Source organism: Natrix helvetica (assembly GCF_964273705.1).
Source record: "Natrix helvetica genome assembly, chromosome: 4".
In the NCBI taxonomy this organism is placed as follows: Eukaryota; Metazoa; Chordata; class Lepidosauria; order Squamata; family Natricidae; genus Natrix; species Natrix helvetica.
The window spans coordinates 39,860,065-39,886,873 of NC_138550.1; the positions used below are offsets into that span (position 1 = coordinate 39,860,065).

The following is a 26,809-nucleotide window of genomic DNA, read 5'->3' on the forward strand; positions in this document are numbered from 1 at the left end:
GCACTCAGCTGGCCAGCGCATCGCGTGCCCTGACAAATGGCTCCGCGTGCCACCTGTGGCACATGTGCCATAGGTTCGCCATCACTGGCCTAGGCAATCTTTATTTATAAAGTTATTTGGCATTTTCACAATTTATGCATATCATTCATAGTATCTGAAATGTTTTGCAATCATTGCTCTTTCTATCGTAACAATTCTCTTCAAGATATGGCTTTGTAAATAATGGCAAATCTAGTAAATCCAATCTACAAAACAACTTCCACCCAGCAATCCAAAGTAACATACATATACAATTTGTTTTTCAGAAAATAAAAAACTCCCTGCTCATGTTTACAGAATGACTAGAGGAAGGTAAACAGGATTGTCATGGTTATTCATGTTAACATTATATGTAATAAGTACAAAATCAAGAATGCAATATTGAATCAGCCCTATAAAAAATGTGTAGCTCTAAATAGAGCCTGAAATCATCATAAAATAGATGAGTCTTTTTTTTTAACTGTCTGCACTCTCCTCTGACTTTCTGTGACTATATGTAGATTCCACAGTTTTAAAATATGTATTGTATTTCCATTTTGCCACCTCTAATTTTTTGTTCTGAGGATTTTGTAGTGTTCTCAATATTTATGACTTTTCATTGGCCTAAGGCAGTGGTGGGCAACCCGCGGCTCGGGAGCCACATGCGGCTCTTTACACCCTTTAATGCGGCTCTTCTGTGTGCCGGGTGCCCGCTCCCCTCCCTCCTCTCGGGCTTCGGAGGGAAGCTTCCGCAAAAGCCCGGGCGAGTGACAACCAATTTTGGTCCTATGACTGCAGAATGCTGCAAAATACCATAAATGCAGGCCAGTTGTTGAGTGTTTCAAATGTGATTGGAACACTCAACAAGGTGACCACAGTGTGTGTGTGTGTGTGTGTGTGTGTGAGTGAGTGAGAAAGACAGACAGAGAGAGGAACAGAGAGAGGGAGTGAGGGAGGGAATCAGAGAGAGACTGACAGACAGACAGACAGACACAGACAGAGAGAGACAGAGAGGGGGAGGGAGGGAGAGAAAGATAGACAGACAGAGAGACACACACAGAGTGAGTGATTAAGTGAATGAGTGAGAGACAGACACACCCACATACACAGAGTGACAGAGAGAGAGGAAGGGAGGGGAGAGAGACAGAGGGAGAGACAGAGACAGACACACACACACACACACACAGAGTGAGTGAGAGACAGACAGACACATACACACAAAGAGTGACAGAGATGGGGGAGGGAGGGAGAGAGAGACAAAGAGCCAGAGAGAGAGAGAGAAAGAAAAAGAAAAAAAGAAAGAAAGTGGGAGAGAGAGATGAAATTAAAAACAACAACATACAAACCTGACTTACTCAAACTATCCAAGGAAATGCAAGGCCAATGTTCACATTAGTGGTTGTGACTTTGTCAGTCAATGTCAGGATGTAATTTTCTCTACATTGTAAGGCAAATTTTACGGAATTTAACGTTATCGATAAATAATATCGTTCTAAAGTTTTTGTTTTATTAGTTGTGTTATTTGTATCCTCCCGACCTATGTGGATACTTGCATGCAGAATATTCTCAATAAAAACTTATTGAAACTAAAAACAGTGTACCATCCTATGTATTTTCGGTTTTAAAAATGTGGCTCTCAAAGTAAATTTCAATCGTGGTTTTGGCGAGATTTGGCTCAGTTGAAAAAAAAGGTTGCCCACCACTGGCCTAAGGGAAACACTGTATTATTTTAGGTGTTTTTTTATGATCTACATGACTTCTTTTGTTTTGGTGGTTCCTTTAAGTATTCTTACCTACATGGATAAAATACTAAATGTATTCACATTGCCCATCAACATAATCTTAAACCATTTTTCAGTAAAAGATTTTTATGTTCACTGGCATTGGCATTAACTCTGTTGCATTAATCTTATTCCCTATATCCCATCAATTTTCAATTAACGTACTTTCCTTTCCTTCCTTTTCTTTTAAGTCTAAAGAAGATTAAATGGTTCTTGGAAACAGACCAAAGACCAATTGATTTACACTTGTCCTGCTAATGAGGACTCAGGTGTGGCAGTTTTTAATGTAACCTCAGCAGCTTTCTTGACAGTAGCCAATTCACTATTATCCATTCAAGATAATATCACCTACTGTGTATTGATGTATTGCTATTAGCAAATCGTATGTCTATTAAATACCAGCTTTGGCAACTTCATGCAACATGACCCACATAAAATATAGCAGACAGTCTCTGATTTTTTTTTCATGCTGTAGAATAAAGTTTCACTTGAGATGGGCTCATCTCCTAGTATAGTCTTGGACATTTCTGCTTTTTTCTAATAGCAGAATGGAAGAGCTTTGCCTTTGCCATCCTCTGAATATTTCTTTATTTCCCAGTCTAGCCTCCTACTTACTGATAATCTTTCATCAAAGAGGTAACCAGATCCAATCTAGTTTTGTATTCAAGATCAGCCAAGACAGCTAGATAATGTATCTTGGCTGGGGTTCCTTTCTATAGTGATTATCATTTTATTGATATAGTTTACATAGTAATATGTGATATATTGCAATACCTAAATAATGGGCACAGTAGCATATTCAGCACAATATCACAATTATTTACTTTCAGTAATAACTTTATTAAGACATAGTATCTTCCCAACCCCTAACAAGGCTGGCTTCAAGTTTGAAAATGATCTTTGACTCTTTCTTACATATTAATAGCCTATTGTGACTGTCAGAAACACTTAGATAAGATGGGAGGCCAAACAAATCAAATAAATAAATAATGTGATAAACTTACTTGACAGAAATAGCACTGAGTGTTGAGGCACCAAACTATGCCTAACCCTTTTAATTATCTACAGTGACATCAATATAGTAATCCATATTATCATGGGAAATCATAGTGAATATTTAAATGAAATTTAGTACTGCTCAGAAAGCCAGACATGAATTGGTTTAAGTGACATTTAGGACAGCATTAGCAATAGATCTGGATGTCAGTTAATTAAACTTTTGCTACTCTGTGCAAGAAAACTCCAAATTATTTTGACCTTGACCTTTTTCTATAAGGAAGACAAAGAAGTACCTTGCATAGACAGCCATACCCTAGCTGAGATATTAAATTCTAGTTAGCCAAGCTATCTGATTCTAATACTATTATAAGGTTTTAACTGCTAGAATGTCAACAAGGAGTTACTGAAGTATAAGGCAAGATCATCAGATTGTTAATAGCAGAAGTGCAAGCCATCTGTTAAGTCTCTTAGAAAAGATTGCATGGTATATGGTTAGCTATAAACAGAAACCGATCTTAAAGTTTTCCAGAGAGCCAGCTTCAATCTTCACATGTTCAACTGAATCTTTAGTCTGCTCTTCTGATATTTTAAATGCACTGTTTGAGAGGAAGGAAAAATCTGGAAGAATCCCCTACTTGTTTCTGAAAGTAGAGAAAGATGAAGTAAGTAGCTTTATACCTTAGATCAGTGATGGCTAACCTTTTTGTAAAGGCGTGCCCAGATCCAAACTGGAATGCACCCCATCCAACTGCATCTCCCATGTGCACATGTCCCCTCCTGCATGAGGAGACGTTTTCACCCTTCCCAGGCTCCAGAGGCTTTTCTGAAGCCTGGGGAGGGCGAAAATGGCCTCCCCCGGCCCTCCAGAAGGCAGAAACAGATCATTTCCAAACTTCCAGTTGGCCCGTTGCCCTCCCCAGACTCTGGAGGTCTTCCTGAAGCCAGGGGAGGATGAAAAATGGTCCAACTGGAAGTTTGGGAATAAACTTCTGGTTGGCCCACTGGGCCTGTTTTTTGCCCTTCCCAGGCTCCAGAGGCTTTCCTAAAGCCGGGGGGGGGAGAAAATGGCCCAACGGGCCAACTGGAAGTTCAGGAACAGTGAAAACAGCTTCCCCTGGCCCTCCAAAAACCTGAAGATCAGCTGGCCGGCACGCATGCTGAGGGCTGGGGTGCCAGCAAGTAGGTTCACCATCACGGCCTTAGACCAAATATATTCTAGAATGTTTTAGATGTTTAGAAGTATTATTAGAAGACAATAAATCTTACTATTTCCTCCATACGTTAACAGACCGAGTATAGTAGTTGTAACAGGAATAGGCAATCTGTAACCCTCAATCTGTTTCTAATATTCCTCATCACTCTTTTCTTCCTAATGGTTTTTGGAATTATAGTTCAATAATGACAGAAATACCATAAATTTCCTATTTTATGGAAGATGTGAGCCCCATAAACAGATTTCATACAGCCAAGAACGCATGTAGTTAAAAATGAAACATAGTCATCAGAATGCATGATGATGATGATGATGATGATGATGATGATGATGATGATGATGGATTCTGACAAAATCTACCTATTGTATATTTCTGATAGTTCTTTGCTTAATCCATTCCTTATTTAATTCTACTTAATGACGTTTTCAATAAATTTCTTCACCAGCGGTTTCTGGTGGTCAAGTAATCCTCCATTTATTTCAATGTAACAGGCCTTTCTATGGATTAAATAATAGCCGAGTTTTGTTTTTTACTTGGTTAGTTACCTAAAACATCTTTCAGTTCACAAACAAAGCTGAAAAACATTTAGTAGATTTCTAGAAGCATAAAATTCCATCAAGGTTAGGTTCTGAGAGGCCATATTGTATATATCTCTGAGCAGAAGTAAGGAAAAATAATAGCAGGCAAAATGTAGATAGGATTCCTTGGAAGTACCCATGTTCTTTATCCTTTTTATTGTTTTATCTGATGTTCATTTCAAACAGAATAGATTCATTCCCACAAATATGTCTGTTGTTTTATTATATTCTTTTCAACTCTGCATGTAAGATTATCCATTATAGTAGTTCTGCATATATTACACTTCTTTGTATTATTAACATTACCTAAATAACATCTGATGGGATGCCCTGATTAACATGTAAATTGGACCATTTTTCTATGTTACATTAGTAATAGTTCATTCCTGAATACCAACAGTAAAAGCTTCTCGCGTAAATAAGGAAAGCAAAATTAGTACCAAAGTGATGTGGATGCATTTGTCTCAAACACTGAATTTTAATGATACATTTTGTTTAAAATGAAAGACTGTCACTCAGGAATAGAGACCATTCATGAATGCTGAACAACTGAACACAGAATGTCTCAGGTTTTATCCCAGCCTATTTCACAGAAAAAAATGCAGATCTGAAACTCTGAAGAGTAATTATCTAGTCTCACTGAGAACATGTTTCCATTGAATTATATCTTAGAATATTACTAATGTTAATGCATGAAATATTTTGATATTGTATTATACCTTTTATTATATATTGCTTTTTATTTGGGGGTGGATATATGTATGTCGATCTATGTGCAGGTATGTGTATGTAATATATATGTATGTGTATATGTACATGTATTTCAGGGGTGGGCTCTGGCAGATACTACTGCCAGTTTGCTTGTGGGTGCGCTGGGTGCACCACACAAGCACGCTTGGCGTGCATGCGCAATGCAATTAAAATTGTTTTGCACCTGCACAGAAGCTAAAAACAAGATGGCGGCACCAATGGTGCCGCCCATAGAACCACTTTGGGGATGTGGCAGGCCTGGGTCACTGCCAGTTCCAGCAACCCAGACCGCCAAACCATTACCAGTTCAGCCGAACCAGTCCAAACCAGTAGAACCCACCACTGATGTATATGAATATATCCCTTCATTAGTCATAGTTGCAATTATGGCTAGCTGCAGTAAATTAAACAATATCAATAGATTATATAGATTTACTACTACCTGAACCATATTTTCCTCCCCTGGTGATTTGATATTATTCCCTAGCTTAGGTTGGGAGACATGAATTGCTATCATTTATCAGTGGAGCAGTAGCGCATGGTCTTTATTGTCTAACGATATTACATCTAAAGGAAGGGCTGCTGTTATGTAGAGATTGAAGGATATGACCTTGGGGGAAATAGGCAAGAACTATTATGCAAACAAAGAAAGTTGAAATATTCTTTAAGGGCCAGAAAAATAGACAGCATCAGAAGAAACTCAGGTAGACTCCTCTCTGACACAGTGGGGCATAACAGAGAAAAGGGGAAAGCACAATCAGTCTTGCAACATTCTGTTTTCTCAATAAGGTGTAGTCCTCATCTTTCTGTGGAATCTATTCATGGTGGTCTGTCCCAAAGGGTTCAATTGTTACTAGTTACATAGAAATCCTTCTAGCAGCCTTTTAAGTGCTGTGTCCGTGAAGCATATGGGTTATACATATTAGCCTTTTACTGAAGCTATTGAAACAAAAATGTAGCATAAAGTTCAGTTTATGTCTTCAGTTTATTCACTGCAATATAATATGTAGTTTGGACATAATAAAATAATGAAGTAATAAGAATAATTTATCAAACTTGTTTGCCACCCAACTCTTAAAGATTGGGCAGATCACACCAATAAAAAAATACAATGAAACATAAAACATAAAAATGATAAGTGCAATGAAGTAAGGGGTCTCACTCTTCTTCACCAAGGGCTGGTGTGAAGAGACTGTTCTTCACAGGTCTTCTGAACAACAGCAGAGTGGAAGCCATCCAGATGTTGGAGGGAATCTTGTTTTAGAGGACAGGCACTGTTACAGAGAGGACACAGTCCCAGGGTATCAATTTATGACATTTTTACTCAAAGGAAAGCAAAGTGCTTCAACCCTGAAGGATTGGATCAGGAAAATGTTAAGGGAGACATGCAGTACCTCTAGTAATCAGGCCCCATACTATATAGGGCTTTATAGGTAAATACAAGCATTTTCTTTTTATATATATTACATTTTTATTTTTAAATATACATTTATATCATCTTTGCAACACTTCTACATCTTTTAAATATCCATTATGTTTCTTTTACCTATACATATATACCTTATACATACATACATACATACATACATACATACATACATACATATATATACATACACATACACAGACACACACATCTTTTATCTCTGTTGATTCCATAAAATGCATCTTATATATACATTTGATTTTCTTACATTTCTTATTTCGTACTATTTTTTATATACAATACCAGCACTTTCAATTGCATCTGGAAGCAAACCAGTGACAGTGGAGCTTCCAAAGCAGAGGTGTTACATGGGCATATCAAGGCATGTCCATTGCTGCTTGCTTCACTACATACTGGACCAATGGAAGCTTCAAGGTGGTCTTCGAGGACTCGTGTGGATTATATACTATTTTGTAGTGTGTGTGTGTGTGTGTGTGTGTGTGTGTGTGTGTGTGTGTGTGTGTATGTATATATATATATATATATATATATATGTATGTATGTATGTATGTATGTATGTATGTATGTATGTATGTATGTATATATATATATATATATATATATGTATATATATATGTGTGTGTGTATATATATATATATATATATATATATATATATATATATATATATATATACACACACACACACACACACACACACACACACACACATACTTTTGAGAGCATCTTTGCTGCAAAAAAGGATTGGGAAATAATATATTTTAGCAACACAACTAATATTTTCACAATAGCTGGAAATATAACAAATTCTCAATATATCTATAAACCTAATACATTGTTTTGGTATTTTTCCAGGTAGACCACTAATGATAGTGGTTGAATTCATGGAGAATGGATCCCTTGACTCCTTTCTACGGGTGAGGTATCATTTTCTCAGGACATCTGAATAAGAATCCGTTCTAAGAAAAGGTTTTAAATCATTTATCCTACTATTTTTTCCCTAATGTTATTCATTGATTTTTACTAGAAGAGAAACACATTGCTTAAGGTAAATATCTTAGGTACAGTAATATATAAGTATAGCCAGAAAGAAAATAGTATTTAAACTTAAGAATATAATTGATTTTTTATACAAATTACATTTTTTTATATTTAGACAAATGTATTTTAAATTTTGCTAGTATGAAACAAAAAGATGATTGAAATATGAATTCTTGGCATATGGCAACTGCTCATTTAACTCATTCATTTAAAAGCATGTTTTCTCAGTGGGGCTTTTTTCACTTTGAAAGTGCAGTATAGGTTAGTAATTGATTTATAATTATTAATGGTTATTTGTGCTTAAATAAATTGAATTAGCAACCACTGAAGTGACTTGATGGTCTAATCTTATTCCACTTAAAGCAGTGCTTCTCAATTATTTTCTGTCATGCCCCCCCTAGGAAGAAGAAAACATTTCGCGCGCCCCCCCACACGACTGTAAATAGTATCATTTGTCTATAAAATTGTTATAAGTACACCTCTGCATAACATAGCACACGTCTCCCACCGTAGTCACATGCTTTCTTTCCTCTTTCCCTCTTACTTGTCTATCCTTCCTTCCACCCTCCCTTCCTCCTTCCCTTCCTTCCTGCCTCCCTTCCAGTTCCCTCCTTCCTCTTTCCCCCTGCCTGCCTGCCTTCTTTCCCTCCTGCTTATCTATGCTTTCTTCCTTCCTTGCACCTCCCTCCCTTCTGCCTGCCTGCCTTCTTTCCTCTTTCCCTATCCTCCTATCCTTCCTTTCTCCCTCCCTCCCTCCTTCTTTCCTCTTTCCCTCTTGCTTGTCTATCCTTACTCCCTCCTCCCCTCCTCCCCTCCTCCCCTCCCTCCCTGCCAGCAGCTCCTCCAGCATCCCAGCTGGAAGCAGCAGCACAACAGTCGCCGTTACCAGGGGCGAAGGGGTGGCGGTGGCAAGATCGGGCGACCGCCGCCCCTTTGTCCCTTCCCCAACAGCGGCTGTTGCGCTTCCGCTTCCAGACGGAATGCTGGCGGTGGAGCTGCTGGCGGGGAGGCGAGCTATGCGGTGGCGAAGACGGGCGGTCCCATGCTTCCCTCCCTCCCACCCCCGCCCGAGCAGGCTTCTTGCACAGCTCCGGCCCGCGGCTCCAATGAAAATCCACAGTCCGAAGTGCTGCCACTTCCAGGTGGGATATATTATGCCTCGCCCACGCCTTCGCCGCCGTTGCACCCAGATGGAAAGGGAGCCTTCGCGCCCCCCTTTACGGAGCCTCGCGCCCCCCCAGGGGGGCGCGCCCCACTATTTGAGAACCGCTGACTTAAAGTCAGTTGTAAATAAATGTAGGGACCATAAAAAGAAAATTGAAACAAACTTTTCAATTAATAACATATGCAGGTGATGAATTCTCAATCTTTAATATATTCATAAGTAATACAGAAAATAGTTTGTCATTCAATTGACACATTGCCATAATAGAAAAGATTCCTGACATACAATTATTGTACTGCCCCCGCCTGCTGTTACAAATGCTTTAAAAACTTACTAAAATATATCAGCTAGTTAAGGCATAATAGCTATCTTTATAGTGCCAGAATTTGTTTCAGGATAATCAGTAGTTTTTAGCACACTTATAGCTAAATTGTTAGAATCTGTATGTCATGAACTCGTGGGAAAAGATTCACGAAAGTCTTTTGTTCATGATAGGGAAAAAAAATCAGAAAGAGATAAAGGAAGTTTGATTGGGCTGTATGATTCGGTTGGATTAATAGCTTTGATTCTTGAACTGAACAAAAGAAATTGTCAACAGATTAATGGCCCTAAAAAGATGTTCTAGATTTTCTTTTGATTACAAAGGAGGCTTCAAGTAGGTCCCACCTATAGGATGTGTGCCATGAAATGAAAAACGTTGAACATCTGCCATTCATTTAACCAAGGTCACAGCTATAGAAATGGAAAGTGTGAAGTGGCACAATCTTAGTTCAGAAGGTTATTTGTTGGTTCTTTTTTTATATTGTTTTTGTTCGCTGCGGTTTGTAAACATACAGTAAAAGTATCTTGGAAGCATCCTGCCTTCTGTTAAACTAGGATCCCTTTTCCCAATTAGACATGCCTGCCATTCACTTACTGAATAGGCAGAAAAATGAAATGTTTCCTACAAATATTGTTATGGACCTTACAAGTTTAAGCTAAAATAGGGGAAATATTTAGAGAGTCATGTAACAAAGACAAAATGAAAAAGTGGAGACAAAATAGAATTGAGTCAACAATATAGTTTAGCAAGAGTTACATATTCATCACTACATTCATAACAGCCTTCAAGCAACAGACTTTGTGTGAAATGGACCACTCTATTCCAATTAATTTCATTTGCATAATGATGATATTATGCAAATGACACACATTGATTAAAATGAGGTTATGTGGCATTTCTATAATGATGATATTACACGAATAACACAAAGTGACATGGATGATGTACACTCTGGTCTAGTGAAAATTTGTAAATAACAAACATCTGCCTAAATTAGTCTATAAAGATTAGGTGCAGTCAAAAATTATATATTGGTGATTGGTAGAGCATAATCCTGATATTTTCAGTCAGAATTGAGGAGAAAGAGCCTGCTTGAATATCTGTGAACATATGCTCTCAAAATAGTATCTGTTGGTAATTTAGTTCATGCATGGCTTATAAGATCATTTCCTTTTGTCCATTCTTCTGCAGTTGGTACATGCTTCAGTCTTCAATAGCAGAAGAATACTTGCGGGACCTAAAATACATACAATGTTATCATACTAGGGTTTTCATTTTGTGTATATGTAAAATTAAGGCAAATTAATATGTCTGAACAAGTTTGATGGATTTTTAAATGGAGGGTTTGCTGTTCCTCTTTGATATAGGTACATAATCAAGCTTTTTATGTAAAAATATAAAACTGAGATAGCTACACTGTAGTTATACTAAAATAACAAACCTTTTTTTGTGGAGATATATATTAAAGCAAGGTATCTCAAACTATTTACCAAACCTTAAGAAAGCTTGAGAAGGAAAAATGAAAAATAGTTTTCTATGGAGAAGAAATGTGAAGATTGTACATTGACTGTACATTGAAACAATGTACAATGTGTACAATGGAACAGCTCTTCTATAATTCCCAGTGAAGCATTGTCATTGACCTCACCTTTCTGACAGCTAGAGATTACACACTTAAGTAGACGCTCTGTGCTAAATAACATTGAGAAGGAAGAGACTTCCATAAAATGTAGCCATAAAATGAGTGCTCTAAATCCATCTAAGTTAGTTTTTCTATCTTAGATTGGATGAAGAGGCTAACATGATGCTGCAACGTTTAATAACCCTGTTTTATTTGTCAGTTACAAAGGATACTTAAAAAATAGAGCCTATCTCTTTTTTCCCTTAGTACATACAGAACAAAATGTTTGATTTCTCCCTCATTTTTATTCACTTTTCCTTCTTTTGTTATTTTTAAATTATAAAAGAAGAAACAAAGCTGAAAGAAGAAACAAGAACACACAAGACTTATATTTGCAGACATCAAGAAACTTAAGCCATGATCCATTGCAGTTATCCATAGCTGATCTGTATTAATCAATTCTGCAAACCACTAAATAATTGGAGCCATGCTGAACATATGTCCATATATCTATTTTCTTTGCTGAGAACTGAAAATATTAAATCTCAAACCAAAGTCAATACTTTTAGAAACATAAACGATATATATAAATAGAAGCATTAATTTCACAGCATTTTCAACAATATAAATAAAATGAACTCATTTCTAAAACGTTGCCATTTCAAATAGGGTTTATAGTGAGTAATACTTCCATTTCTATTGTCACTGTAGCTCCTAGCCAGGAAAGTTTTAAGCTTTTCTCACCTTTCTTGTTTTATTTCTTCCTGTAGTTTATTGTAATTGTTTCGAAAGATGTCTTTGTTACATCCTGTCAAGTAAAAACCTAGATGTTTCACTGGATCTTTTGTTATTTCATACCCAGATTCTTTTTACACAGAATGTTCTTCTGTAAAAGATAAGTGCCTTGATATTATCTTTGTTTTCTTTTCATTGCTTTATATTTGGAAAAGCAATGAAAATCTTTGAGTAATTTCATCAACAGCTATGTGGAATTTCATGGTTTCATGATTATTAATACTATATTTGCGTAACTTTTCACCTTGTATTCCTTAATTTTGATCCCAATTATCTGTTTCTTGGTTTGTTTGTTGGATCTTTTTGGCCAAAACTACAACAACTATTACTAAGAGGAGAGGAGAGTCGGCATCCTTGTTTTGTCCTTAAATAAACTTGGTGGGGAGGGAATCATTGCCTATTAATTCCATGGAAAATATTTAAGGTATCAGATAATCCTCAATATACAATCACAATCAAGCTCAAATTTTCCATTGCAATTTCCAAGACATTTGCTAAGTGAGTTTTGCCCCATTTTACAACCTTTTCTCACACAGTGGTTAAGTGAATCACTGCAGTTAACTTAGTAACATTGTTGTTAAGTAAATCTGGCTTTCCAATTGCTTTTGTTTGTCAGAAAGGGGATCACATAACCCCAGGACACTGCAATCATCATAAATATATGTCAGTTGCCAAATGTCTGAATTTTGATCATGTGACCATGGGGATGCTGCAATGACTGTAAATCAGCGGTGGGTTCCTAGCGGTTCAGACCAGTTCGGGCGAACCAGTAGTGGTTTGGCAGCCTGGGTTGCTGGAACCGGCAGCAACCCAGGCCTGCCATGCCCCCAAACAAGTTCTCCAGGTGGCGCCATAGGTGCCACCATCTTATTTTTCAGTTCTGTGCATGCTCAGAACAATTTTAATTGTACTGCGCATGTGCACACATGCAGCACGCACACGAGCAAACTGGCAGACGTGCCTGCCGGAAGCCACCCCTGCTGTAAATGTGAAAAACAATCATAAGTCACATTTTTCAGTGCCATTGTAACTTAGAACAGTCGCTAAAAATGGTTCTAAGTCAAGGACCTCTTGTAAAATATTTAAACATGAGTCAAAATTAGTTCTAATATGAAAAATTATATTGTGAACATCTGTTCAATGTTGGACAGTTTTTGTACACATGGTAACCTCCATGGACAAAAGAAATAATTGTTATTCTGATTAAATATTTGGACATTCTTGCTTCCTCATATCATCTGTTTTCATGGACATAAGCAAGGATGTTGAGGACCCAAGGCAAATGTCTCACATTCCAGCATAATTCATTAGTAAAGAGTTTGGCAGCCGTATCTGAAGAAACACATTGTTTTTAATGTTGGAACCTTGTTGACACAAGCCACTAAAATGGAGGAATAGCAACTACAACAATAGTAGCTCAGGTACAATTTGGGGAGTAGCAGAACCAATAGTCATGTGAATTACCAGAAATGGACTACAAATATTGAAACAGGTTTTCTGTATCTCTTTGCTGCCATCTAATGGTGCCATCTAGTCAGTTTCTATTAAGGTTCTCCATTGCTCTGCTTGTCATATTGTGTGCTGCCTAGACAAATGCATTGGTCCTCTATTCATGCTGTGTCTGCAGGAGATACTGACCAATTATTTTTAAAAAGCAAAACTTTGACTTGGCACTCTTATCCCTTTGATCTCTAAACAGTGGTGGGATTCAACCAGTTCGCACCACTTTGGGAGAATCGGTTGTTAACCTTCTGAGCAATTTGGTGAACTGGTTGTTGGAAGAAATCATTAGGGCAGAGGACCAGTTGTTAAATTATTTGAATCCCACCACTGTCTCTAAATCAGATGCCATGCATTGTCTGACAAAAGTTATAACATTGTTTGAAATAACTAACCTGACTAAAAATTCTAAACAACTCAACAACTTGCAGATTATTAGTCTAAAAACCATACTGACTGGTAACTGATACTACTGTGTCTCCCTGAAAATACGACCTACTCAGAAAGTAAGCCCTAGCTTGATTTTTATACGTGTGCCCAATATAAGTCCTACCCCCCAAAATAAGCCCTAATTAAGACCCCACCCACTCCAGGGTGCATAGGTAAAAATTAAGCTAGGGTGGGGAGTAGGGGGTGGAGCTTCCCTACTACTTATCTTTGGATAGTTGCAGCCAGGCCTCGTACACCTCAGCCCATTTCTTTTGTTGCAGCCAGCAAGGGTTTCCTAAAGGCCTCTGCAGCCAATAACAGGGCTCTGAAATGATCCAGAGCTCTGTTATCAGCTGCAGAGGCCTCAGGAAAGGACAAAAAAGTTCCTAAAGACCTCTAATAGCTAAAAGAGCAACGTGCGCAGGTGAGGTGAGTCAGTGGACGAAATCCCTCCCCCCTCCCAAAAAAAATAAGACCTAGTGCCTTTTTTTGTGGCAAAAAAGATATAAGATAGGGTCTTATTTTCGGGAAAACATGGTGTATTTTCCTATAAGTTCAGAAAAGAAAAAGGTGCATAATACAATTTTGAAAAATAGAAAGTGGTACAATAGAAGTGTTATTGTTTATATGTGCAAAGTCACCCACTTGTTCTGTTGAGCTCATCAAACCTGCCCATATCATTGTATAAATAAATGTTTCCAACAAAATAAACAAGACTGGTAGCACGAGTTTCCTGCCAGACACAGTGATAAAACCCTTGTTCTTGCTCAGTTCTATATTCCACAGCAGAAACAAACATGTTAAATAAGTGTTCGTTGCTGAATTTTAGAAAATCATATATTTCTGTGTATATATACATTATGTATGGATATGATCTTAATCAGTCCAAAGTTCAAATCCTGGGCTTCTTTCTCCTGCCTCTTTGAGCCGGTGCACATTTGGCTGCTCTTTTTCTGGCCTTGAAGCTTTCAGCCATCTGTTCCTTGTTTACCAAATGGGTATCTTTGGCATGAAAATCAAAACCTCATGCTTCATCAGTTTCAACCATTACATTATGTTAACATCAATTCTCCTAAATGCTTTGGGCTGTTTTTAGCTTTGTATGGAAAACCAAATATAAAGCGTTTTACAAATCAGAGTAAAGCATTTGGAGAAATAGTTCCATGGGATGCCTGCGTTTTGTGCCCTGGCACTTCAGCGCACAGAACCAAAAATTCATGAGAAAAGATATAATAGGCATGGCTACACAAATCATAGACCCAATGTCAGTTGTGGAAGCCATCTTTACCGTGGAGCCTCAGGGCTGCCACATTTAGTGCCTGGGAAAATGAGAAAGGGGATAACAAGGATTGGTGTAGGATTAGCCATAACATTTCTTTCTCTGGGAGCCAAGGGCATTTGGCCTGCACCGGGAATGACTGGGGGTTGGCTCCAGTTGAGATGGTGAATTGATTGGACCATGTGATGGTCTTGTGGGTGCAGAGAGTGGATCTTTGACTTTCTTTTGAGTGGGGAAAACCCAGAACTCTCAGATTCGGGTTTTCCCAGATGTGTCAACATGACATATCTAATAAAATGGAACTTTGAGGAGCTTCAAGCCTTGGAGTCTTCTTTCATTGGAGGTGTTATTTGGAATTCTCACACTCAATATTTCAGCTGTTTTAAGAATTCAGACAATATCTTCCAATAGGCTTGGATCTAAAGTGAGCTCCCAGGAATAGCAGCGTGAGAAAGGCAGCTGAGCAAGCACAGCTTCTGCTATCAAGTCACCCTAGACATCAGAATATGTGTGTTATCTATCACATAAGTGAAGTGCCATCCAGCTGAGGACTACTCAGTAATCATGCTTATAACTGACCAGGTGCTGGAACGTAAGTGCCTGATTTCTCAGTCTGGCCCCTGATACCCTTGGCTAGAAATGGAACATCACTAGGAGATTACTTTCTCTTTTAACTGGAGTGCCACCATTGCCATAATTTGAATGAGAGAGAAAGTAACTGAATTATTGTTGTTTGCTCTCTAGGTACTCCATGACATGTCATTTGGCAGCTGTAACATCTAACCAGGCAACATCAATTTAGAAATTGAGGATAAATCACTGGGAAAAAACTTCCCTGCTAATCTTGCCTAAATTTTCAATAAAACTTGGCATATTTCAAAAGTTTTAGAACGCAAGTTTTTCTTGGCACAGAAAGAAAGAATATATATTTCTATCACTATTTCTGCCAGTATTCATTGTCTTTTGTATACTGGCAGCTAAGGGAAGGAAAGTATTTCTCACCACAATAAATTAATGAATTTACTGATGAAGAACTGATGCAGTTATCTTACAACTCATTCAGGAAGCACTAGCTAGGGCAAATGTAAAGCTATTGCCATTCCTTTATCCATTATCCATATATCCATATATGCCTAGGATTTCAATTTTTGTCATAAAATTCCTTTGTCAAAAATGCTTTTCAAATATTACCTTAAACAGGTAGGACAATTTAAAAAACTAACATAATTTAAAATAATAAAAAGAAACAGTTTCTTATTGAAGTTAGTATGTTATAATGTTCCAGTACAACTCATAAATTAAAACAGTTTAAAAACAGTAATCAAATGTGTTGCTCATGAAACTTTTATGTAAGGATTTTCATTTCAAGTAAATTTTTCAGGACACTTATTAAGAAAATAATATGGAAAGAACATCCAGAAACAATAGACATAAATATATAGAGGAAAAAAACCACTGAATTGGGCAAATTGGTTGTATAGGAAGACATTGGAATTTATTGGTTGTTTGGTTGGTTGGTTGGTTGGTTGTTTGATACATTTCATAAGAATTGTCTTTACTTATTTTCTTCATATCTTAACATTTAGAGCAGTGGTGAAATTCAAAACTTTTTACTACTGGTTCTGTGGGCATGGTTTGGTGGTGGACCTGTGACTGAATGGGCATGGCCAACTCGATGTCACTCATGGCCATGCCCACTCAGTCACATGCCACCGCCACCAAGCCACGCCCACAGAACCCAGTAGGAAAAAATGTGTGTATGAGTCCATTCACAGTGGAGCTGCTATTCCCTTTATGCTTCCTAGCCCCCTCTCTCCTGGGGGTGAAAGTACCTTAAAGGGATAGGCTGCAGCAGCTCTGCTTTGAGTGGAGGGGGGAAAGTTTGGATTGTCTCTGCGACAGAATTCAACATTAAATGCAGCAAAGACAATCCAAATATTTCTGATAGAGCCTGTCCCTTTAAGATAGTCCCCAGAAGGAAGGGGACGGCATAAAGGGAACAGCAGCTGCACTGTGAATGGATGGTCCCCCCATCCCCATCCCTCCTGGGGACTATCTTAAAGGGACAGGCTGCAACAGCTCTGCTGTGAATGGAGGGAGAAACATTCGGACTGGATGAGCGGGTTGAATGGCCAGAAGAGATGAGCGGGCGACCAGGCAGGCATGGGTGGGGCACCACCAGGGATTTTTGCCACCAGTTTGGAGAACTGATGCCAATCATCCCTGCCGGTTTGACTGAACCGGGCCGAACTGGGAGGATTTAGAGCCTTTTAAAATATTGGGAACTACAGATGTTTCACTTTTCCAAATAACCATAAGCATGCAACATCTAAATGCAGCTGCTTCTGTTTTAGCTTATAATGGCACAAAAACATGGCAACTTGCTGTGCAGTAAGTGATGTTATCAAGTATTAACTGCAATACATCTCAACACATTATCAGATTCTCAGAATTCTTGAGCATCCATAGTCAATCAATACCACACAATCAAAGTCACAAAGTTTCCTGTACTGTTGATATCCATTCAAACCCCAGATTTCACAAATGATATTATACATCAGTCAGCATTCACTAATCATCTAGCAGAATGAGGTATTATAAGGTATTATAATCACCTGGACAAGTGGTTTTCTGGTCCCATAGAGAGAAGAATCTAACAAGGGGCTTTTTTTCTTGTTTTTGTTGTTTCTGTTTTTGAAGAAAAGGGCCTCCATATGGGACAGGTGGATTCCATTCAGTTTTAGAATTACAAATGAGATACTTTTTAACTCTATAGAGAAAATAAGAATATTCTGGAAAGCGTTTGTTCTTCAGCACACTGAGTGGAGTATTGATTGACATTTCCTTTAATAGCCTAGCTAAGCTAGAAGTATGGCTGAATCTAGAAACCATGCTTCTAAAGAAAATATATTTAAAAGCAAAACCCCCAAATAACCCTGTATAAATTCACCACTCCAGTTATTTCAGAGGCCTTTCAAGCTATTTCAGTACTGGCAGATTGTTCTATTGGTCTAAAATCAGTTTTTCATTAATGAAATCTAATATCTTGAGGGCATATTGAAACCTTTCTGCTTTTAGTTTTCCTATATAGAAATTCCCAAATAGTGATTGCTAAATTCTAAATAATGATTGATTTGAAAAATGCTTTTATATGATTTCAACACATAGGAAATAGGAAAACGGCAAACCCCAGGCAGTAGTGATGTAGCTCTTTCTTCTGGAAAGTCTTAAAATGTTAGGGGAAAAAACATTTATTTATTTAATTTATATGCCGCCCAACTCCCTATTGAGGGCCATTGGGAGCTGTATTACATTTGTTGGGTCATCTTTATGTTCCAATTAAGGATTAGTGCTACAAATATATTTTTAGAAATATATGAGCTCTTTTTCTCTTTCCCGAACTTCCTCATGCTCTATTGAAATATAGTTTATTTTTTCTCTGCATGTGATTCTGCCCATGGGAATACCTTTGATGAATAATTAAATTTGGCATCCATTTATTACTTAATTTCAACTCCCAGCATCCCTCATTGTTAGACATGTTTCTTAAGGATGCTGGAAGTTGCACTTCCACAAGTCAACTTTTCAGAGGTTTTCATATTGCACATGTCAAGTACAATGTGAAAGATGATTCTTAGATTACTAATATTACAATAATAAAACATTTTAATTAGTGCAAGTCAAACTTTTGGCACAGTGTAATATTACAAAAATAGAGAATCAATAAGATGCTATGGGCTAGTGGGAAAATACCTAGAGGCTACTTTAAATGATGAGTGAAGATTATATAACTTCTTTAAATATTCATTCCATTGTATTCCAGTATAAAATGATTCTGCAAAATCTTGAGCCCCCATTTTTTTAGTTTGATCCATGCAATCAAAGGCAGAGAATGTATAATGATTGAAATTAGTGCTATGCATTTCTAAAACTCCATAATTAAATGTTGAATGCAACATGCAAGTTTCATTCATACGGTTTTCTGTTTAAAATGGTTGCTTCCTGGAATATTTTATGAACAAAATGTTTATTTAGCTTCTACTGGAGAGAGTGGGGTTTTTGTCAATATTTTATGCAGTGTTCTGTAACTGGACTGGAATATTTCTTGAAACAAGCTTTGCAAAACAGCATCAGCTGTTGAATATAAAATAATTGATTTCATGTACCCTAGAATGGCAATATAAGAGTGAAACCAGCCAGGCATTAGATATACCTTTGGCTGTCAAGAATAGTTTATTTGGCAAAGATATTAAAGTCTGCTTAGAATTTGATGGAACAGTGCCTTGGATAAATTTACTGTGTTAGGAATTGTTGCCAAGACTAATAAACACTCTTAACAGACAACTGGGAATTGTATCAAAAGTAATTTTGGGGGTAACCCTTGGGAATCAAAAGTATGCACTAGACATCATGTAGCATAAATGCTCAGTTAAAAGTTTATATTATTTCTTGTGAGAAAATAATTGTAAAAAATATCCCAGAGAATTTTGTATATCAAAATACATTAAATTTATTCAAATGTCTCTTTTAAAAAGCTAGCACCAAATGAGATTCCATGGGAAATCAGTGAACTGATTTTATACGTCAGGAATCTTGCTAAAACATATAAAGGCAAGGGCATCTGCATTTGGAAAAAAAAATATTTAATTACAGCAGGGTTTGCCCAAAATTACATTGGAGCATGTAGCAGGTGACAGAAAATGCTACAATCAGATGCCACACAATTTTAGCTTTTGATCTTTTTTCTTCAAATATCTTTTTAAATCTTATGACTCTTAAAATATAGATGAAATTATTGTGCATTACTTGCTGATAGAAAACAAGCAAAATTGCTATATAAAATTTATTCCAATAGTTGAACATTACAACTTCATCCCCTGTATCTGTCTCAAACTTCTCATTAGTTACAAAAACAGAGCCAAACGTGGATTTCATTGAATTCCGGCACTGACTTCTCTCATTGCTTCTTCGACAGTATGCTGCTGCATACTCACTCAGAATCACACTTATCATCACTTTATGACATAGTATTAAAAACTTCTCTTAAGGGCTCCGGGAGTTGCTTTGAAACAGAAGCATAACTTATATCCTGCTCCTATCTGTATAATACAATACAATACAATAGTAGAGTTGGAAGGGACCTTGGAGGTCTTCTAGTCCAACCCCCTGCCTAGGCAGGAAACCCTATACCGTTTCAGACAGATGGCTATCCAACATCTTCTTAAAGACTTCCAGTGTTGGGGCATTCACAACTTCTGGAGGCAAGCTGTTCCACTGATTAATTGTTCTAACTGTCAGGAAATTTCTCCTCAGTTCTAAGTTGCTTCTCTCCTTGATTAGTTTCCACCCATTGCTTCTTGTTCTACACTCAGGTGCCTTGGAGAATAGTTTGACTCCCTCTTCTTTGTGGCAACCCCTGAGATATTGGAACAATGCTATCATGTCTCCCCTAGTCCTTCTTTCTCTTAAGCTAAACATACCCAGTTCCTGCAACCGTTCTTCATATGTTTTAGTCTCCAGTCCCCTAATCATCTTTGTTGCTCTTCTCTGCACTCTTTCTAGAGTCTCCACATCTTTTTTACATCGTGGCGACCAGAACTGAATGCAGTATTCCAAGTGTGGCCTTACCAAGGCATTATAAAGTGATATTAACTCAATTGCCCATTATATGAATTTACCTCAGATGCAATGTAAAAAAATGTTTTAATGTTCGGTCATGCATTGTATGTGGGGTATTTAATATAATAGATGAAGAAGAAGATGGACGCCCTGGGCCAGTTCACTTGCATACCAGAAACATCACCACCTCTCAGAAGAGCAATTCATGCGTATCTCTTCAAAACATTCTAGCAATTAGCATCTCAAATGAAATAACATTCATTTATAGAATTCATAGAACATTACTCTAAATTCCATTAGGAAACATTTGGATGGAATGCACCCTTATTGGAGATCAGTGCTTTAAAGCCTTCTAATCTCCTGGTCCAAATAAGAATGACTGTCACCTGGGATCTTTGAAGATGAAATGGGTGCCTCGTGGATCTTGGTGGTTTCCAGCATATTCTTTGAGATATCCATTGGGACCTTGTAATCAGTTCCTTTGAGTGCCTGTTCATCTCCTTGCAACAGAAAGTGACCAGAATGCTTTGACTGCCATGATTACCCTTGGCTGGATGATCCCTAGTGAATTCCTGGCTTACTGAGAACCTCCAGGAAATGAAGTAGCAGAAGAGGTGCTTGGAGCACTGTGGTAGGAAGATGAAAAATGACTAGAACCAGCAGGGAAATGAGTTTGGGACTGCACTTTGCTATTTCATCACTTTTATTGTGACGCGAGGGGGAAAGGGTAGGAGCACTTACAGTATAGAATAGTCTTGTCTTGTAAGTTTAATTAGTTTGAACTTGGTACATTTTTTATTAGTTGTAAAAATAATTATAAAGTCTTTGAGCAACTATCATTTATTGCTGTGCTCTGTTATGTATTTTATTTATTGTTATTGTCAAACAAAAACGAGAACAAAAATAAGAGAATAAAAATCCAATGACAGGGACGATAGGCACATTAAGTGCACTTATGCGCGCCCTCTCTACATGTTTGGGGTATGTTATTTTTGGGGTCACATCTATTTTCATTGGTATTGTTTTTTATTTATTTATTTATTTATTTATTTATTTATCATGATTATATAATCTATCTCTCTAAAAGCAACTCTGGATGGTGTCTAATACTTATTGTACGATGTTATGGTCAACATTTTGGGAAGTTGTGATGTATTCATATTCCTTATTATTGAACTATAGAAGTTGTAATACATTTGATGAATACATTATAAACTGCTCAACAAATTTGAATTCTATCTAAAACTGATTAAATTCAGATTAAATAAATGCACAGTCAAGACAATTAACAATCAAGACATCTCTTTAATTTGTCTAAGAACTGAAAACATTTTTTTTCCATACTGTACCTGCTAAAAATAAGTTCTTGATTGCGGTTACTGAATTTGTTCTAAAATAAATACTACTTTAGTATTTCTTGCACCTGAAAATGAATGGTAGGCATATCTTAAGACCAAACTGTATAGTCCATGCCAATGCACTATAACATTGGACTAGCAGGCTCCTATTGAACAAAAACTGTACTTAAATGCAAGTGAAAGTGACAAACTGAATTGGACAGAAGTCAGTTTTTGCAGACAAGACAATGGCTGGCAAACAATGCTATAAGTTTCCTGGTACAAATAATGCAATTAAATGCTTGCATCAAACATTATGAATTAATTGCATGCATATGCCTTTGAACAATGTGGCAATACACATGTGAACATTGTGATGTCAATTTGACTTGCTAAGCTATGGACAGGAGGCCTCAGCTTAGCAGTAACAGAGACAGGATAAAAACTGGCAACGGGACAGTAGATTGCATATTGGTACTGTATTTCCATGAAAATAAGACCCATCTTATTTTCTTTTGACTCCCCCCCCCCCCAAATGGCTAGGGGTTCTATTCGGAGGGTCTAAGTATTGACTCATCTTAGGGCAGTGGCACCAACAGCCCAGTGGTGGGTTTCAAACAATTTTAGAACCTCTTCTGTAGGTGTGGCCTGCTTTGTGGGAATGGCTTGCTGTCCATGTGACCGGGTGGGAGTAGCTTGCCGGCCATGTGACTGGGTGAGTGTGGCCAACTTGTAAAATGTGGTGAAACTCACTTAACAATGCTCTTGCTTAGCAACCAAAATGTTGGCTCAGAAACACTGGCATTTGAAGCACGCAAGTCTTAAAGCTGTCAGGTTACAAGACCTTTGCACCCCTAAACATTTAGAAAAAAAAACCCAGGGGTTTTCAAACTTGACAGCTTTAAGACTTGTGGACTTCAAGTTCCAGAATTTCTCCTCTCGCTCTTCATCTTGATGATGTGAGGACGGGCGGCGGGAGGGAGCTGGAACCGGTTCTAAACGGCACTGTAGATTTGTGGAACCTCTTCTATAGAAGAGGTCAAAACTGGCAGGAACCCACCCCTGCAACAGCCCCAGCCAGCAAGAGCCCGCTGCTAGCCCACTTGTTCTGCAGCCATTGATGCCGCTCGCGTGTGTCCCCTGGCCTCCATTTCACTGTCAGAGCCTTCTAGAAAGCCCTCTGCAGCTAAGAAACAGGCTCTGGATTGACACGTGTGCCACTCCCGGCTTCCATTTAACCTTCAGAGGCATTCCAGAAAGCCCTCTGCAGCCAATAACAGAGCTCCGAATCTATCCAAAGCTCTGTTATTGGCTGCAGAGGGCTTTCCAGAAGGCATCTGTAGTCAATGAAAGAGCTCTGGATCAATCCAGAGGTCTGTTATCAGCTGCAGAGGGCTTTCCAGAAGGCTCTGACAGTGAAATGGAAGCTGGGGGCGACACACGTGAGTGGCGGTAAGTAACCACAGAAGAAGTGGGCCTGCAAAGCGAGGCAGGTGTCAGAGTGTGCAAGGCCTGGTAAGTAGGGCAGCTCCACTAACCCCACCCTAGCTTAATTTTTACCCGTGCACCTCACCCAACCCCCTGCACCCTGGGGTGGTTGGGTCTTAATTAGGGCTTAATTTGGGGGTAGGACTTGTATTGGGAACTTGTGTAAAATCAAGCTAGGACTTACTTTTGGGGGTAGATCATGTTTTCGGGGAAACAGTATATTTTAGCTAAATAAAGAATAGTGGATAGCACTAAAACTCATCTTCATGGTACCTTTAGTGCATTTCTAAGTGGATAAACTGTATTAATATATGCTATTTCTATAACAGAAATAGTACTATATTGTATTAAAGGGAGGCAATGGGCAACCAAAGTATTACCCCATGCTTGCTTACCCTCTTCAATCAACTCGTGTCCAAATTCCCCCTCTACAAGACTGCTTTCTCGCCACTGGTTCCAAATTAAGATTGTTAGTGGTATGAGCTACTTCTACTTTCAATCATAAAAAGACATGAGGGGGAAAACTTAGCCAGTAGAGATTCATACAGATTCTATTTTGATGCATAGCCTTCCTGCAGAAGGGAAAAAAAACCAGACTAGACAGACTGGAATACAGCAGACTATACACACACACACACACACACACACACACACACACACATATATATATACATACATACATACATACATACATACATACATACATACATACATATATGCATGCGAAAACCACTCACGACGGATCACGAAAACTCCAGAATCATAAAGCCTACAAACTTGAAATGTAGCACGTATGTTCCTCTTGGCTCCTAGGTGCTCGCTTAGAAAGGATTTTTTGAAATGACCATCATATCATTAGTATTTGTTATATTATTATTAATACATTCTGATTCTAAGGAAGCATTTAAGGCATACCTAGGATTTCAGATTGAATTCTTTCCAAAGCTAAATCTTTTATTCATATAGCAATAGCACTTAGTCTTATATACCGCTTTATAGTGCTGTACAGCCCCTCTCTAAGTAGTTTACAGAGTGAGCATATTTCCCCCAACAATCTGGGTCCTCATTTTACTCATCTCAGAAGGATGGAAGGCTGAGTCAACCTGAGCAGGTGAGATTTGAACTGCTGAAATACAGCTAGCAGTCAGCTGAAGTAACCTGCAGTACTGCGCTCTAACCAAGCTGACAAGTCATTAAGTAAAAAGTAATTAAGTTTTTATTTATAACAGTAATTATCACTGCTAATAGACAAATAATAGAAATATCTGGATAATTTTAATAAATAGAAAACATGATAAGATGTAGTCTGTATCTGTACCTGAAAAAAAGTGTCTGATAAAATCCACTACCGCTAAATCCCAAACCTATGTTACCAAACGACTATTGCTAATAGTTACATGTTCATGTAACAGTCCATAAGCAAACAAATTAGCTACATTATGATTTAATTTAATGTCACGATCCACATAACATTCTAAACAAAGCTAAACTATCACACAACTCTATTTCAGCCACATCTTGGTGCAATGTGTATATACATATAAAAGCTGAAAAGGGATACTTCTTTTTCCCTTAGGAATTGTACAGATCATAATTAATTCAATAAATAATTATTAATTATTTCATAATTAATTCCATATTCTACTCAACAAAACCTTGGTACAGTATTTCACTAACAGAAAGCAATAGTTCTTAGCCAATTTTTCTATATGCAAAAATGAATAATATGATATGAATAATGTTGATGTTTCTCTTCTTGGGGTATGTTGTCCATATTATTGTCATAGAGCCATCTTTGAGAAATTATTATTTAGGCTTACTGTAATGATCATGGTATTTATCTTTAATTTAAAAATTGTTGTTACAAGTTGAGGGAAGAAATAACTTCTCATCTAGCACACAAAGTTTAATGCATATGTTATGCATATTTTTGACAGAAATGGCAGCATGATTTAAAAGGATTTATTTTATTATTCTTTTAAAAGCTGCAGTACAATACTTTTGCACCTAGTTGCTATAAAATAAGCTTAAAATACGCTAGATTGTTCCATTGTAAATCATCAAATGTTCTCTCAGGATGCCCATCCATGGTATAATGCAGCATTTTTCACATCAGCTACTATCTATTTTCAAACTCCTATTTGTCTTTAGGGATCTATGATGGACTTCTGAGAGACTGAGAAAGAAGCTATCAGTTTGCAAAGTATTGTACAGCCAAAACATTTGCAAAAAACCCCACTGCTTCAAGAAGCAGAAACAGGAACAGAATCCCTGCCCTAACAAATTTACCGATAAGCATTATCTTAAAATATACATATCCAGTCTTCAAGATTAATGTCAAGCCCCTAGCAGCAATGAAAAAGCCTAGTTTTTCATATAGTCTTATTAACTAGATTCTATCACTTCCTCCTACAAGAGGAATGTACAGCTGATGTACATCTGGTTCTGAATTATTTTGCAAACTGCCGTTGTCTTTCTCAGACTCTTAGTCAATTATAGCATGGTATAGACCACAAGTATCAAACATACTGTGTCACATTGCCATCACGTGATGTTTCATGACATTTTTCCCATTTAAGGAGCTGGGGTGGGTGTGGCCTGTGTGTGACACATCCAGCCTACAAGCCGCCAGTTTGACACCCCTGATATAGACTACAGACAACAGTGAAAATTATTTCCCTTTATTTCAGGAGAAGATTTATTATACAAAAACAAAGGTTTATTTTGCAATGCAATACTGTATTTTAGTTTGCTCCATTATTTATATCCTGGAACGCTTCTGTTCCTCACCTTTTATGCAGGTACACACCAATGTGCTGCCTTCCAAAATATTCCTGCTGTCATTCTTTGGTAGTTGTATGACAGAGTACTTAGTCCTTGGCTAATGAAAGACCTAGCATTAAGTGAGATGAGGGAGAGGCTTATACTGACTGATATGAGGCTCTCCTAATAATCTATGCACTCATGCAGGGCATAACAGTGCAAATACCACTTGTCAGCTAAGTGCAGAGTAAAATTGCTCAATCAAGCATTATGCCCTGCAGTTGTCTGAAATTAGTTAATTCCATGCTGGACATGTTGATAGCTTTAGAGAAAGTGTTAGCTATTCTTACACCTTGTAGAAATTGATTGGTTGAATGTGTGCCATCAGTCAGTGTCAATTCATAGTGATAACGTGGGTAGATTTTCTCCTGGACACTGTGTCCCTAACCTGGTCCTTCACATCTTCCAATGCTGCATTTATTGGCATTGAATCGATACATTTTGCTGCTGGTCCCCTCTTTTTATTTCCACCTTTCCCAGCATTGTAGACAATTCCAAAGTTAGGTCTTTGATATTATACCCAAAATATAATAATTTGATCCTGATTATTTATGCTTCAAGTAAAAACTGGGTTCACATATTTATCAAATTTATATATAAAATT

At 37.7% G+C, this 26,809-nt stretch overlaps 1 protein-coding gene across 5 annotated transcripts in view; it reads left to right on the top strand.

Annotated features, from left to right (window-relative positions):
- EPHA6 (EPH receptor A6) overlaps nt 1–26,809 on the top strand; it is a 173,260-nt gene that overhangs the window by 103,770 nt on the left and 42,681 nt on the right. For all 5 annotated transcript variants that reach the window (XM_081951465.1, XM_081951463.1, XM_081951462.1 and 2 more), the window contains exon 9: nt 7,642–7,703. In XM_081951465.1, the coding sequence (XP_081807591.1) occupies nt 7,642–7,703 (62 nt within the window). The remainder of the gene's footprint in view (nt 1–7,641; nt 7,704–26,809) is intronic.